At 46.4% G+C, this 14832-nt stretch overlaps 1 protein-coding gene across 4 annotated transcripts; it reads right to left on the bottom strand.

Moving 5' to 3' along the window:
- Window positions 1-560: 560 nt before the first annotated feature.
- Window positions 561-9510, bottom strand: TRIM21 (tripartite motif containing 21). 4 transcript variants are annotated; one of them, XR_016231845.1, is made up of 7 exons: window positions 9352-9443; window positions 7581-8036; window positions 6682-6777; window positions 5357-5587; window positions 3936-4956; window positions 2218-2318; window positions 561-1931 (listed from the first exon to the last, which is right to left on the bottom strand). XR_016231845.1 is itself a non-coding variant. In XM_070074479.2 (7 exons), the coding sequence occupies exons 2-7, from the start codon at window positions 7986-7988 to the stop codon at window positions 1384-1386; spliced, it is 1407 nt and encodes a 468-aa protein (XP_069930580.2). In that variant the 5' UTR covers window positions 7989-8036; window positions 9352-9510; the 3' UTR covers window positions 561-1383. The 4 variants fall into 4 exon arrangements, 2 of the variants coding, with proteins under 2 accessions (XP_069930580.2, XP_089185807.1); XM_070074479.2 differs by having other exon boundaries at window positions 3936-3958; window positions 9352-9510; XR_016231847.1 differs by lacking the exon at window positions 3936-4956.
- Window positions 9511-14832: the final 5322 nt, after the last annotated feature.

Below are 14832 nucleotides of genomic sequence, written 5' to 3'. Positions count from 1 at the left end.
TCCATTCTCATAACTAAGGATATGGTCTCACTCACTGCAGACAAGTCCCTTCTGCTATTCCTTAGTGGAGGCCATATGTGTTCCCCTGGAAAAGCCAGAAAAACTTGCCCAAGAAAGGGGGAATTTCAGAGAGGAATGATAGCAAACTTGCATGTCCCAGGAGGAGTAGAAGTGTTCCATTTTCCAGGAAGAACGCTGAGAGCTGAGGGCACCTGAGCCTTCACCCTCTATAGATGACATTCACTGGTCAACCAAGAACATGGACAGAAGCATCTCAGGTCTTTCAGAGGTACAGAGAACTGTACCAGCTCTGAGAGCACTTTGTTTCAAACCCAGGAGTTCCCTCCATGTGAAGGGCACCTGCCCTCGGGCAGTGACTGCAATCTCAAAATGCCTTCTATCATCACAGTGGCCACTTGGAGATCGAGAGAGGAGACTCTTACTGGTATCTTCTGCCCAAGACCAAATAATCCAGATGCAGAAGTAGGGAGGGCAGCCCAGGCAGGAAAAAATGTGCAACATTAGATATCTAAGCATACTTTAAAGTTTGTAAAAAAAAATGGAGTTAAGATACACTTATTTTGGTGCAAAAATTGAAATCCATGCATACTTTGCATATGTATTTTCCATGAACATTTTGAAGGAATGTTGTATATCACTATTAATCAGAGTTGTCAAATATTTCAGGTTTAAGGAACAAGGGCAGAATGCAACACAACTGTTTTTAGGAAGCTATTTTACAAACCACCCACAGTATAACAGAGCTCTGACCTAAGATAATAACCTGAAGATGGAGAGGCTAAAACAGGATTTTTTTTAAAGGTTTATTTACTTAAGAGAGAGAGTGAGCAAGCTTCTATTTGCTGGTTCACTACCTAAATGGCCGCAATAACTAGAGCTGGGTCAGGCCGAAGCCAGGAGATTTGTCTGGGTCTCCCACATGGGTGCAGGGGCCCAAGGACTTGGCCCTCTTCCACTGCTTCCCCGGACACATTAGCTGGGAGCTGGACTGGAAGTGGAGAAACCAGGATTTGAACTGGTGCCTGCAGGCAGTGGCTTAACCTTCTACGCTACAGTGCTGTCCCCTAGGACAGAACTTCAGCGACATAAAGGAGGTGGAAACTGGTTCAGGAGAGTTTGGGCTAAATCTGCAGTTTGCTTCACTGGAGGGAATCGGCAATTTAAAGCAGAAATACCCACTTGATATTGGCTTTCAGTGACCTCCCACCCCTGCTAACAACTGCTTCCTGGGATCCCAACACCTCTGCAGAGGCAAAAGTGTCTCAAGCATTCATGGGCAAAAGAGGCAGGGGCTGCTGCTGGGAGGGGCCCCAATGGGACGAGGGTGTCCATGAAGAGCCCTCAGTAATTGGCGAGTCCAGACTATGCCATCTTCAGTGGACAGAGAGTGAGAGGAGCTCCATTTTTTCCATCATCATTGAAACCAGGACTGAAGAAGGGCCGCAGAGGTCCAGCAAAGTCACAGTCAGAGAAGGTGTAGATCAGGGACCCATGGTCAGTGACATTGTAGAAGGAAACAGTGCTGGCCTCATAGTCCAGGAAGATCCCAACTTGGTGTGGAGGTACCCGAAGGTGGAGGGGGGTTGGGGAACAGGTGCCAGCCTCATATTGTTTTACTTTCCACAGCCAAATTGTCCAGAAGCCCCTCTCAGTGTTGAGCACAAAATTCCCCTTCCTCTGCACCGAGGCTCTGCAGACTCCCAGGTCCCAGGCCCTCTTTCCCCTCACACTGACTTCCCAGTAATGCTTTCCAGAGTTGAAGTGCTGGGCACCGAGGACCATTGGATAATTATCAAATCTCTCTTCATTTTTTGGCACATCCTGCCAGGTGTTTGCAAGCCTCACTTGTCTCAGGTCCTCTGAGATGATGAGCTGTGGATTGGCCGTTTGTGGATCCAGAGTGATGTGTACTGCAGAGAGAGCACCACGGTCAGGCCTGGGGTGTGGGGATCTGTGTAAATTCCAGGAGGAGGACGAGCGGCCGACCTCCTCAGGTGAGGAACTGGCTTTCAGCAAGCTCTGGCTTTGCCCTGGCCTTGCCCTGGCCTTTGAAGGGATTACCTTCTCTACTCCTATCTCTCCCCCACCTGCCATCTCTCCTCCATGCTGCTGTCCATCCTCCCCCATCCTGGGTCTACTCCACACTTTCATCATTCCCATCTGCCCCACACCCACAACTCCCAGAGCTCGCCTCACCACCACACGTCCTCAGCATCTTCTTCAGCCCCGGCACATGGCACACACTCCTCAGGTCTGGTGAGATGACTTTCAGCTCCTCCAGGCTCCAGGACTCACTCCTGGGGAAAGAGTTTCAGACTCGTCTTCCACTCCTATTACCTACCCGCTCCCCCACCCCAACCATAACGCTATGACTTCTTTGGGGATTGTGATAGTTAAGTACAAAACTTACAATTGCCTCTGGGAAGTAGGAATGAGAGGCAAAAATTTCCAGGATTTATCCAGAAATTCCTAGTTATGAAAGTCTTTGCAGCATGTGTCTTCTCTCATGCTTACTTGGTGACCTTGGGCTCCATCTTATCTTACAGGCAAGGTGTCTGATACAGGCTGAATCACATCTATGAGAAGCCTCAAGGAGTCTGACCATGCTGTAGGTCTGTCTTACAGCTCTTTCGAGGTAGTTTATAACTGGTGTAACTGCTTCTAAAAAAGCAGACCCAGCAGGCTAGAGAAATTCCTAGCCTTTCCCCAGTTGTTGGGGATTTGCTCTGTGAAGATATTATAGCCCAAATCCTCTGGGAAACTTGGCAACTGAGCTATCCATTTGTTAGCCTTCTGAAACCAGAAAGTGCTTAATAGAGGATCTCCTTGAGAACAGGGAGGCAAGCACGGGAAAGTCCAGGGCATGTTTTTCTACCTTTGCCACCCTCTCAGAGGCATATATGATCATATTGCCCCCTCTTTTATTTATTTTATTTTTTAACTTTTATTTAATGAATATAAATTTCCAAAGTACAGCTTATGGATTACAATGGCTTCCCCCCCATAATGTCCCTCCCACCCGCAACCCTCCCCTTTCCCACTCCCTCTCCCCTTCCATTCACATCAAGATTCATTTTTGATTCTCTTTATATACAGAAGATCAGTTTAGCATACATTAAGTGAAGATTTCAACAGTTTGCTCCCACACAGAAACATAAAGTGAAAAATACTGTTTGAGTACTAGTTATAGCATTAAATCTCAATGTACAGCACACTGAGGACAAAGATCCTACATGAGGAGTAAGTGCACAGTGACTCCTGTTGTTGACTTAACAAATTGACACTCTTGTTTATGGCCTCAGTAATCACCCTAGGCTCTTGTCATGAGCTGCCAAGGCTATGGAAGCCCCCTGAATTCACTGACTCTGATAATTTTTAGACAAGGCCATGGTCAAAGTGGAAGTTCTCTCCTCCCTTCAGAGAAAGGTACCTCCTTCTTTGATGGCCCATTCTTTCCACTGGGATCTCACTTGGGGATCTTTCATTTAGGTTTTTTTTTTTTTTTTCCCCAGAGTGTCTTGGCTTTCCATGCCTGAAATACTCTCATGGGCTTTTTAGCCAGATCCGCATGCCTTAAGGGCTGATTCTGAGGCCAGAGTGCTGTTTAGGACATCTGCCATTCTATGGGTCTGCTGTGTATCTCACTTCCCATGTTGGATCATTCTCTCCCTTTTTGATTCTATCAGCTAGTATTTGCAGACACTATTCTTGTTTCTGTGATCCCTTTGGTTCTTAGTCCTATCATTATGATCAATTGTGAACAGAAATTGATCACTGGGACTAGTGAGATGGCATTGGTACATGCCACCTTGATGGGATTGAATTGGAATCCCCTGGTATGTTTCTAACTCTACCGTTTGAGGTAAATCAGCTTGAATATTGCCCCCTCTTTTAATAAATAAAACCCCTCTTACCTTGCCAGGACAACTGTCACTTCCTAAGAAAAAAGACAGAGAGTAAGTTCACTGCCAAGACCTCAGTCCCATGGGTGATGTGATAGCAGCCTGTGGTGTCTGGGATTCTGCTCTGCCTCACTGCCCTGGGCTGAGGCTCCGAAGAGGATTCTGACTAGCTTGAAGCGTCAAGGACATGTGATGCTTCTGGGGTAACCAGAAACACTGTAGGGGTGTTAAAGACGACTGACCCAGAAACCAGAATAGAAAGACCATATTCTTAGGGGGAGGGCAAAGCGGGGAGGCAGCTGCAAGTGGGCAGATAGCCCATGCAGTCTCAGGGAGAGAATGGCTGGGATAAGAGGCCCAGAAACCATCCTAGTTCCCTGTGGGCTTGAGCTGTTTGGGAGGGAGGGCTGGTTGGTTAATGCTGTGCTGGCTACCTATTCCTGTGTATGAAATTGAATTACTCTAGAATGTTGTGTTGCAGGGGTTGTGGGAGCCCTTACATGGGAACTGACTGTCTTAAGGCCCACTCAAGAGTGTACTTGAAGCCTACTTGAAAGTCGGGTAGAAGAGAGCCTGTCAAGTCAAGCCATAACAATCAGCCTTTTCACACTAGAAGGGAATGGTAAGAACGTTAGAGCAGAAAGGACTTCTGGGACCATGTAATCCGCAGTTTCCCAAAGTGAGGCAAATGTATTGGGTCCAGGAAAGGAAAATGACCTAACCTAGAGTAATGGAGAGACTCGGCAGCTAGTCTCAATGTTCCATTCATTGTTTTCAGTTCTATCACATTTATTAAAACCTTCCCATGGGTAGACACTTATATAAGAGCTTTAGTGGATTTCATCATTTTTTAAAAGATTTATTTGAAAGACAGAATTGCAGAGAGAGGGAAGAGGAAAGAGATCTTCCATCTGCTGATTCATTTCCCAAATGGCTTGTGTCATGCCAAAGTTAGAAGCTTAGAAGTCCAGGTCTCCCATGGATTTGGGTAGTTTCCCACTGCTTTCCCAGGCACATCAGCAGGGAGCTGGATCTGGAGTAGAGTAGCCAGGATTAGAACCGGTGCCCATATGGGATGCCAGTATCAGAGAGGGTTGCTTAACCTGCTGTGCCACAATGCCAGTTCCAAATATCCATTTAAAATATGAGAAACCCAGTGCTCAGAAAGATGAAAGAACTTTCTTAGGGTTTCATAGTTGGTACGTGTTAGAATGAACACTGACCTGGGATGTCCACATCTGTTAATTGCCGGATGGACCATTCCCTCCTAATTCTGGGCTCTTCTATAGATTGAATGCAAACCATGTATGGGTCCAAATTCCAGTTTGTTTTAAATGAGAATATTACGGACACCAGGTTTGCCTTTGGGTTAATGGTAGCTACAGAGTTCTAGCTTTTTTCGCTTATTCTCTGGGCCCAACTCCCAGTCTCACCTGCAGCAGCTCCAGCGGCGAGCCCCGCCTCCTCCGCTCTAGTTCTGAGATCAGCTCCTGTAGGGCCTGGCTCTGCTGGGCCAGGTCAGCCTCTGTTTCCCCTAGGATTCTCAGTTGCTCCCTCTCTTCTGCCTCCAGTGCCTGCAGCTGCCTCTGTTCCTCTTCAGCCAGGAAGTTTTTCTGCCGCACAAACTCTGCATGAATCCTGGACTTGTGCATCTCAACCTTTGTCTTTGGTGTCCAGGGAAAGATAGAGGAGGTTTCTGTGAAAATCTCCCAGGCTTTGGGGGTAGAAGTGTTGAAACCTATTTCTGTCACCTGGAGACTCAAGTGAATAGGCAGACACACACACACACACACACACACACACCCTTTGCTGAGGAGATAGGTGGGTGAGGCTTTGGGGACTAAACAGAGTATGATTGGTGCTGGCATGTTGTCGCTGGCCTACACCCCAGCTGCATCAACCTTTAGTATCAGAGATGTTCTTCAACCTCTATTCCAAAAGGCAGTTATCACCCAGATCTGTGTTTGAATATCAGTCATATCTGATATTCAACCATTCCCAGAGGTTTCACAGAGACGGGCTCACAGTGCTATTCCCAAGTCCTGGCAGAGGGTGACTTTGGGACACTCTCTGCTCACCTTCTCCTGCTGGTAACTGGATGGTCAGCTCATGATGTAGGATGGCCCCCTGTGCCACCAAATCCCGACTTACCCTTCCCCACTCCCAGACCTCTCTTCCGGGAGCCGTTAGCCTCGAGTTCCTTTCACTCTTCACACCTCCCCTGTACTAGCAAGTCACCAGTGGTGAACAAGCTTTACTTCTGCATTATGCTTTCAACCAGTGGCCTCGGCACAGTGATGCCACCACCTGTTCAGATTGGTTTTTCCATCTCAGGCCTGGATGGATCCTGGAGGTCTGCTCCTTGTAGCTCCTCTCATCTCCTTAAAGGCATAGCAGTGGGGCTTCTCTCTTGGAATACCCCTGCTCCAGACACTGAGGTTCTGATGCTGTCATACATACCCTGAGTCTGGGCTCAGAGGAGCAGGGAGCCCTAGGATGTAGCTTGGCCCTCGCAGAACAGTTGTTCAATAATTCTCTTTGTTCCTGATTGGGAGTTCTCCTGTGAGCCTCTCCTTTTTTTTTTTCTTTTTTCTTTTTTTCTCTATTTGGAGACTAAGAGGATGGCTGGTTCCCAGAGGGTGTGATATGGCAATTATCATTCTCAGACATAGCTCAGGTTAAGGCTTTCTTGATACTAGGACCCTGGACTTTGCCCAGCCTTCTGACCCCCCCCCCCCCATCAAGAAGTGTCTCTTGCCTTGCACTCTGCTCTCTTCATTGCAACATCTATTTCCAACTTCTCTGCCAACTCCTGCTGGCATCTTAGCTTTTTTAATGCCACCTGGAGCTTTTCCTGCCAAAAACAAAGTAACAGGTTAATCCCAACCAAACCAAGAAGTAGGGTGGAGTGGCTTGGGGTGGGAGATGATCATTCTGGTTCTTCAATAAAGCCTAAACACAGAGAAGGAGGGAGGACTGGGGTCTGATTAGGGTAGGCATTTGGTGGATAGGCAGACTGTGGAAAAAGCCCAAATCATGCATCTTACAAAAAAGAACTACTGGCCGGCGCCGCGGCTCACTAGGCTAATCCTCCGCCTAGCGGCGCCGGCACACCGGGTTCTAGTCCCGGTCGGGGCGCCGGATTCTGTCCCGGTTGCCCCTCTTCCAGGCCAGCTCTCTGCTGTGGCCAGGGAGTGCAGTGGAGGATGGCCCAGGTGCTTGGGCCCTGTACCCCATAGGAGACCAGGAAAAGCACCTGGCTCCTGGCTCCTGCCATCGGATCAGCGCGGTGCGCCGGCCGCAGCGCGCCGGCCGTGGCGGCCATTGGAGGGTGAAACAATGGCAAAGGAAGACCTTTCTCTCTGTCTCTCTCTCTCACTGTCCACTCTGCCTGTCAAAAAATAAAAAAAAAAAGAACTACTGGCATGGCAGGATGAGGGCATTTCTCACACCTAATTTATCAGGAGTCCACAAGGAAACATGGACTTCATAGCATTTGCACAGAGTGTATCCACTACTCTAATGAGAAGGTTGTGTTTAGACTGGACATGAAAGGAGGAAAGTATCCCTCTTTTCCCAACCTCTGAACTCCAGAGGTAACAAAACTCACCCAGCCCCTCTCCTTTGGATCTGTCCATGTCTCTGCGAAGGCCTCACCTGGTACTCTTGAGCAGCCGCGTCAATAGGGACTGTGTGGTGCTCACGGTGTTTCTGGTATTGGGCACACACCCAGCAGAGGATTTGCCCATCTTCCTCACAGAACAGGTGAAGTTTCTCTCCATGTATCATACACCGCTGCCCTTGTGGCTCATCCTTGGCAGCCTGGCTGTTTTGTTTAAGGTTGTCCACCACGTTGGCTAGATGCCGATTGGGCCGGAGGTTCCTGAGCAGAAAGTGATTCCGGCACACAGGACAGATACCACCCCCATCTTTCCCAACATTAGAGATACATTCCTGGCAGAAGCTGTGACCGCATTCAATGATCACGGGCTCCACCATGGGATCTAGGCAGATGGCACATGTGACCTCCTCCCACATCATTGCCAGGGGCGTTGCAGAAGCCATGGGAGTGACAGTCCTTGTTGGGCAGCACTGTGCAGACCTTGGGGTGCTCTGGTGGGGGAAGAAGGAACAGAAAAGAAGAGATCTGCATGACAGGAACACAATAATGCAAAGGAAAACAAGATGAGCTGGTGGTGCCAAGCAAGAGAAGACAAGAACATCAACCCAAACAGCAGGAGCCTCTCCTCCACAGTCTGGCCCAGTGATCCTGTTGGAAGAAGGGAGACAGAGTCCTCCAACGAGGAGAAAACGGGGGAGAGACTCAGATAAGTCTGCTGACAATTCTACTTCATCATGTCCATCTGGGTTACATCCTCAGAGCCTAGGTTGGAGGAGGTAATCATAGTATGAGCAGTCATTTACCAGGTGCTTTCTATGTGTCAGAGAGGAGCTATGTGCTTTGTATAATATCTTCACTACTGTTCAATATAATGGCAAGAGTCTCTCTCTGTTCTACTCCCATATATATGAAATACATAAAAATTCATGGGGGGGGGTGGCACTGTAGCATAGTGGGTAAAGCCGCTGCCTGCAATCCATATAGGTGCTAGTTCCACTTCCGATCCAGCTCTCTGCTATGGCCTGGGAAAGCAGAAGATGGCCCAAGTCATTGGGCCCCTGCATCCATATGGGAGACCTGGAAGAAACAGCAGGCTCCTGGCTTCTGATAAGCTCAGCTCCACCACTGCAGCCTTTGGGGAGTGAACCAACAGATGGAAGAGCATGCAGTCTTTCTCTCTGCCTCTGCAACTGTGCCTTTCAAATAAAATAAAATCTTAAAAAATTCATAAGGGGTCTTCAAAAAGTTCACAGAAAATGTATACTACGAATGGGTGCATGGATTTCCAATTTTTTGCACCAAAAGTAAATTCCATTTCCATTAACTTTGAAATATTCTGCTACAGATGTGAATATGTCTGTGCACTTCCTCTAGGGCAAAGAATCTTGAACCTAAATAAGTTTCTAATTGAACACCCTAAACAGCCTGCCCTTTCCCTTTCTAGCAGGAGATTGGGGACCAGTCTAATAGAGTGAGGATTCTTCCACAGGGGGCTCCTCTGGGCACCCACCAGCTCCCTTACACCCAGGGTCACCTTTTCCCTTGGCCCAGTTCAGGTACCTGCACTACAGCAGCCTGAGCTCCACCCATCCCTGTGGTTTGTAAGTCACACTCAGCCCAGCCTCCTCTCAGGCAGACTGGCCAGTGCTGGAAGAATGGCTGGGCTTGGGTTGAACGAGTCGGGGCCAGTGGGGCTGAAGGCTCTAGGGTTAGTGAGTAGCTGGAAGAGAGAATCAGAGGCAGGGGAGAGAGACCCTCCCCCACCCAGGCAAGAAGGGGTACTGTGGTCCTGCCGGGTTCACTCACCTGATCAGGCGATTCAACAGCTCTCTATTTCACTTTCAATTTCCTCTAAGAGGCCAGTCTGAACGGAAAAGGGAGGAGAGTGGGAGGAGAAAGGGGAGGGGCCCCAGGGAGGAGGATGAGGGAGGGGTGGTGGGAGGGACAGGGCAGAGACTGGGCGGGGTCAGGGCGGAGGCAGGGGATGACCGGGTGTAGGGGAGAAGGAGCAGGGCAGAGAAAGAAAAGTGGGAGGAGGGAAGACAGAGCCAAGCCGGGGGAGTTGTCACAGCCCAGTTAAACCTCAGCAACATGTCATCTGGGCGTACACTCCTCCTGTCCTTGTCATCTATCTTAGTGAAAAAAATCGATGCTTTGACACCGGCCATCGCCTCGTACCTGAATGCTATGTGCACCTCTGGGAGATGCTATTAAGGAGGTTTGGATGCAAAGGATGCCTGGCTCTCTCCTTCACAGGCCTCCACCACCTGCTTCCTGACAGCCGAAACAGTTGCTTCCCATCGGACTCATGTTTCTGGTGACCTCCAGGGGTGGGAGATTTATTCCTCAGGACTCTGAGGCGGATATCACATGGGGCAGTGGTAGGAAGGGAGCTGACATTTTATTGAGCACCAGCTGGGTTCTTGTCATTGAGCTAAGGATATTTTCAGGTTATATCATTTTTATTTTTGATATTTAAGATAAAACAAATTTCATGTAACTCATCTACAGATTTAGGAACCTAGTGATACTTCTCATCCTTCTCTCCCTCCTTCCTCTTATTCCCTCAATTTTTAGGATGATCTTTCAGTTTACTGTATAACTCACGAGATTAACTCTTTAGTGTAGGGTTAAATAGAAAAAAACCACTATTCTACAGTATGTTATTTTAATATGGGACATTTACCATCTTAACCATTTTCAGTTTGCCATTGAATGTCAATGAGTGCATTCACCTTGTTGTGGCACCATCACCACCATCTGCTCCAGAACATTTTCATCATCCCAGACTGAAATTCTGTCCCCAGACAATAACTCACTATTTCCTTTCTCTCAGGCCCTGGCAATCACCATTCTGCTTTCTGTCTCTATGAATTTGACTACTCTAGGTGCCTCATATAAGTGGAATCAGCTTTAGAATATGTACCTTCACAGCTGGCTTATTTCATTAATACCACGTCCTCAAGGTTCATCCATGTTGTATCACATGTCAGGATTTCCTTCCTTTTTAAGACTGAACAACATCCCATTGTATGTACATTTTATTTATCCATTTGTCTGATGTTGGATACTTGGGTTCCTCCTACCTTTTGACTATTGAGAATAATGTTGCTATGTTAGGTTATATTATGTAAGTCACATAATAATTTGGCGGATTAAGGGTTATTATGGTTTATGTGAGGGGAGGGGTGCTGAGGCTGAATGGATGAAGCAGCTTGCTTGAGGTGACATTGAAAACATTGATACATGTTTGTGGAAGGTGTAGGAAGACCCTCATTCTAGGGGCAGTATAGAGCTAACAGATTGCTGCATTGGTTCAAGCAGAAGCTGCAAACAGCTAATAGGGGCATGGTCAGACACTGCAAAAGAGAAAAAAGGAAGAGTGATAAGGCCAGGAAAGTTCCCAATCCTAACTCAGAATTTTTGGTCCCTTATAACTTAAAATAAAAATATCAGTTGAACTTTCCTTAGTATTTATTATGGACTTAGGAAACCTAAAAAACTTCATACTTTGAAATTTCCAGTGGTTTTTCAGAACTTATATTCAGTGAAAGGCTATCAAGTGACATTTAATGGTCAGACGGTGCCACTGTACTCAGATTTGACTAAACAGTCCCAGAAAACAGAATGGAAACAGTTTAAAAAAATCTAAAGCAAGAAGAGGGGCCAGGACTGTGCTGTAGTAGGCTGAGCCTCTGCCTGAGGTGATGGCATCCCATACGGGTACTGGTTCGTGCCCCAACTACTCTTCTTCTGATCCAGCTCTCTGCTATGGTCTGGGAAATCAGAAGAAGATGGCCCAAGTCTGTGGGCCCCTGCACCCACATGGGAGACCTGGAAGAAGCTCCTGGTTTCAGATTGCACAGTTCCAGCTAGCCATTTTGGGAGTGAACCAGCAGATGGAAGACCTTTCTGTCTGTCCCTCCCTCTTTCCCTCCCTCTCTCTAACTCTACCTCTCAAAATCTTTTTTAAAAATCAAGCAAGAAGAGACCTGTATCAGAGCTTTTAGACTCTCAGAAAATAACTCTGGGTGATAGGCATTATAGCATAGTGGGTTAAGTCACTTCTTTGGATGCTCACATCCCTCAGAGTGCCTGGTTCGAGTCCCACTAATAATCAGCACTTCTGATCCACTTTCTTGCTAATGTGGTACTGGATGAAAGCCCAAATAGTCAGATTTCTATCACCCATGTGGGAGACCCAATGGAGTTCTTGGCTCTTGGCCTCGCTTTGGCTAGCTATCATGGGCATTTGGGCAATGAAACAGGGGACAGAAGTTCTTTGTCACTATGCCTTTAATTTTTTTATTTTTTAATTTTATTTAATGAATATAAATTTCCAAAGTACAGCTTATGGATTACAATGTCTCCCCCCCCACCATAACTTCCCTCCCACCCGCAACCCTCCCCTTTCCCGCTCCCTCTCCCATTCCATTCACATCAAGATTCATTTTCAATTCTCTTTATATACAGAAGATCAGTTTAGCATACATTAAGTAAAGATTTCAACAGTTTGCACCCACATAGAAACGCAAAGTGAAAAATACTGTTTGAATACTAGTTATAGCATTAATTCACAATGTACAGCACATTAAGGACAAAGATCCTACATGGGGAGTAAGTGCACAGTGACTGCTGTTGTTGACTTAACAAATTGACACTCTTGTTTATGGCATCAGTAATCACCCTAAGCTCTTGTGATGAGTTGCCAAGGTTATGGAAGCCTTTTGAGTTCACTGACTCTGATCATATTTAGACAAGATTGTAGTCAAAGTGGAAGTTCTCTCCTCCCTTCAGAGAAAAGTACCTCCTCCTTTGATGACCTGTTCTTTCCACTGGGATCTCACTCGCAGAGATCTTTCATTTAGGTCATTTTTTTCCCCAGAGTGTTTTGGCTTTCCATGCCTGAAATACTCTCATGGGCTTTTCAGCCAGATCTGAATGCCTTAAGGGCTGATTCTGAGGCCAGAGTGTCACTATGCCTTTCAAATACATAAAACTGCTTCATATTGCTAAAAACCCTGTATTGTTTCCTGCAGGCATTGAGTAGCTACTGACAGGAGGGGTAGTAAAGACATAGGTTTCATAATAAGGCAGGTGTACCATCATTGCTGACACTGCTACTTACCAGCTATTTGCCTATCCATTTTCCTTATCAGAGATTTTAATGCATACTCTACAAGGTTATTTTAGTGTATGGCTAATAATGTGCACATAGATCATTAACACAACATATGCATAACTGTTACAGAAAATTACCAAGGTAGGAACTGTAAGACCAAATTTGCCACTTATAGCCTTCACTGACAGTACTTTTGCATTTCAGAGTTCTTTTCCGGGGTAAGTGACCCAAATCTTTACTTCTAAAGGCTCAGTGTCTGTAATGTTCCTGCCTAACACACTGGCTATTGTCATTGGACCATAAGAATGAGGAATCTCTCCAATGTATACTTTGGGTTTTAGGAATAGTCCTCATTGTCCCTGTTGGGTACCAACAACCCAAGTTCTCCTTGGTAATAGGGATAAGTCAGTTCCTGCTAATGTAGAAATATCCTCTGCCTATTTCCTTAGTGGCTAAAGAAGTGCCAGAGAGCAGGAGATAGTTACAAATGTCAGTTTCCTTTCCCTAGTGGAAAGGGTTCTCCCTTTCTAGGGTTGAGTAGAAACTGGCTGAACCCTGTGTTGGGGAAGGGACAGAAAATGTCCTGTAAATGAGTTTAATAGTAACAGGAGCCATCTCTACCTTCCCATCGATTCTCTAAAGAGCATGTTTATACTAGGTATGAAAAAAGGGCTAGCATATATCGCTTGCTGATTAGAAATTTATACCAGAACTTATGGTATAATCAGTCAATCTCAGAGGGTGGTGTCTAATTCCATCCCTGCAGCAGTAATGAAATATCCTGGACTGGGTAATTTATAAACAACAGAATTTTAGTGCTCACAGTTCTGGAGTTGGGAAGTCCAGATCAAGGTGTTTGCAGATTTGGTATCTGGTGAGGACTTTCTTCTTCAAAGGCGACTCCTCAGTGAATCCTACACGTTTGATAAGCAGAGGAGCTTCCTCAGATCTCTTTTATAAGGGCATGGATCCCAAGGTCCCACCTCTGTACACGATCACCATGGGGATTGGGTTTTAATGTATGAAGTAGGGAGGGGTGCACAAACATTCAGACCACAGCAGGTGGAGATTCCAAATCCCTGCCATACCTGAACCTCCAGCAACGCATCGCACAGTTCGACTGGCCAGCTGCTTCTCTGGCTGACAGAGTACCTGTAAGGTGAGTGAATGCCATAGGGCAATGCAATTCTCAGAATTCTTTTATTATCAAATCAGTTCTTTGGTTGCAAGTGATAGTGTTAGAATACCCTGATAGTGTAAGTTTAAAAGGGGGGTGGTGCTGGCAGAAGCAATGTCAGAGGGAAAACAAGTATGTCTCTGGAGTATTACCTATTTTGTGAGGACACATTGTTCTTGGCTCAATGTAACTAATAGGCCACTAGGATACTTTGCAGACCTCCTTAGAAATAGTGAAAAATCAGAGTCAGAGTTGACTGTTTATGTCCAAGTGTCATAGCAACACAGAGGCTCTGCCTGAGCCCCACTACCTGAATTTCCCCTAAGGCTTACCTGTTTACTACTATGGATGTGGGCACTTGTAGAGCATACCCATTGAACAGGCAACCAGTGGCTGGGACAGAAGCGGTCAACAACCACAGGATGGATCACCTTGTCTACTTGATCATTGAGCACCTTCTTTGTTATTGGATGCCCTTTGGTAAGGTTCATGTAGAAACAAATATTTTCACACTCTGAACATTTTCCTAGAAGTTCTACATAAACTGACAGTATATGTAAATGAATTAATTGTATACATGAGCTAATCTGCATAACTAAATTTTTCTTGCAAGCAAAATGGACAAAAATTTGCTTGGGAAACAGCACTATGACATAGCTGGTTAAGTCTCTGCCTGCAGTGCTGGCATTCCATATGGGCACCAGTTAGGGTCCTGGCTGCTTCACTTCTGATCCAGCTCTCTGCTAATGCACCTGGGAAAGAAGCAGAAGATGGCCCAAGTATGTGAGTCCCTGCACCCATGTGGGAGACTCAGATGAAACTCCAGGCTTTTGGCTTTGGCCTGGCCCAACTGTGGCCGTTGTGACCATTTGGTGAGTGAATCAGTGGATGGAAGATTCCTCTCTGCCTCTGTTTCTCTCTGTAGTTCTGCCTTTCAAATAGATCAATATTAATATTAAAAAAATTGTTGGGGCCGGGGCCAGGGCTG

The sequence above is a fragment of the Oryctolagus cuniculus genome, chromosome 1 (genome assembly GCF_051225735.1).
Source record: "Oryctolagus cuniculus isolate XC-2025 breed Fujian yellow rabbit chromosome 1, ASM5122573v1, whole genome shotgun sequence".
Lineage (NCBI taxonomy): Eukaryota > Metazoa > Chordata > Mammalia > Lagomorpha > Leporidae > Oryctolagus > Oryctolagus cuniculus.
This window is presented reverse-complemented; position numbering and strand designations above follow the sequence as displayed.

Excerpts from the sequence above, each read along its gene's own strand:
- TRIM21 (XM_070074479.2), bottom strand. The coding sequence starts at position 7,988 with ATGGCTTCTGCAACGCCCCTGGCAATGATGTGGGAGGAGGTCACATGT. Across the intron at positions 5,588-6,681 it reads TGAAGAGAGCAGAGTGCAAG|ACAAAGGTTGAGATGCACAA; the intron begins GCAAGAGACACT and ends TGGACACCAAAG. Across the intron at positions 2,319-3,935 it reads GTGACAGTTGTCCTGGCAAG|GAGTGAGTCCTGGAGCCTGG; the intron begins GTAAGAGGGGTT and ends CTCTTTCCCCAG.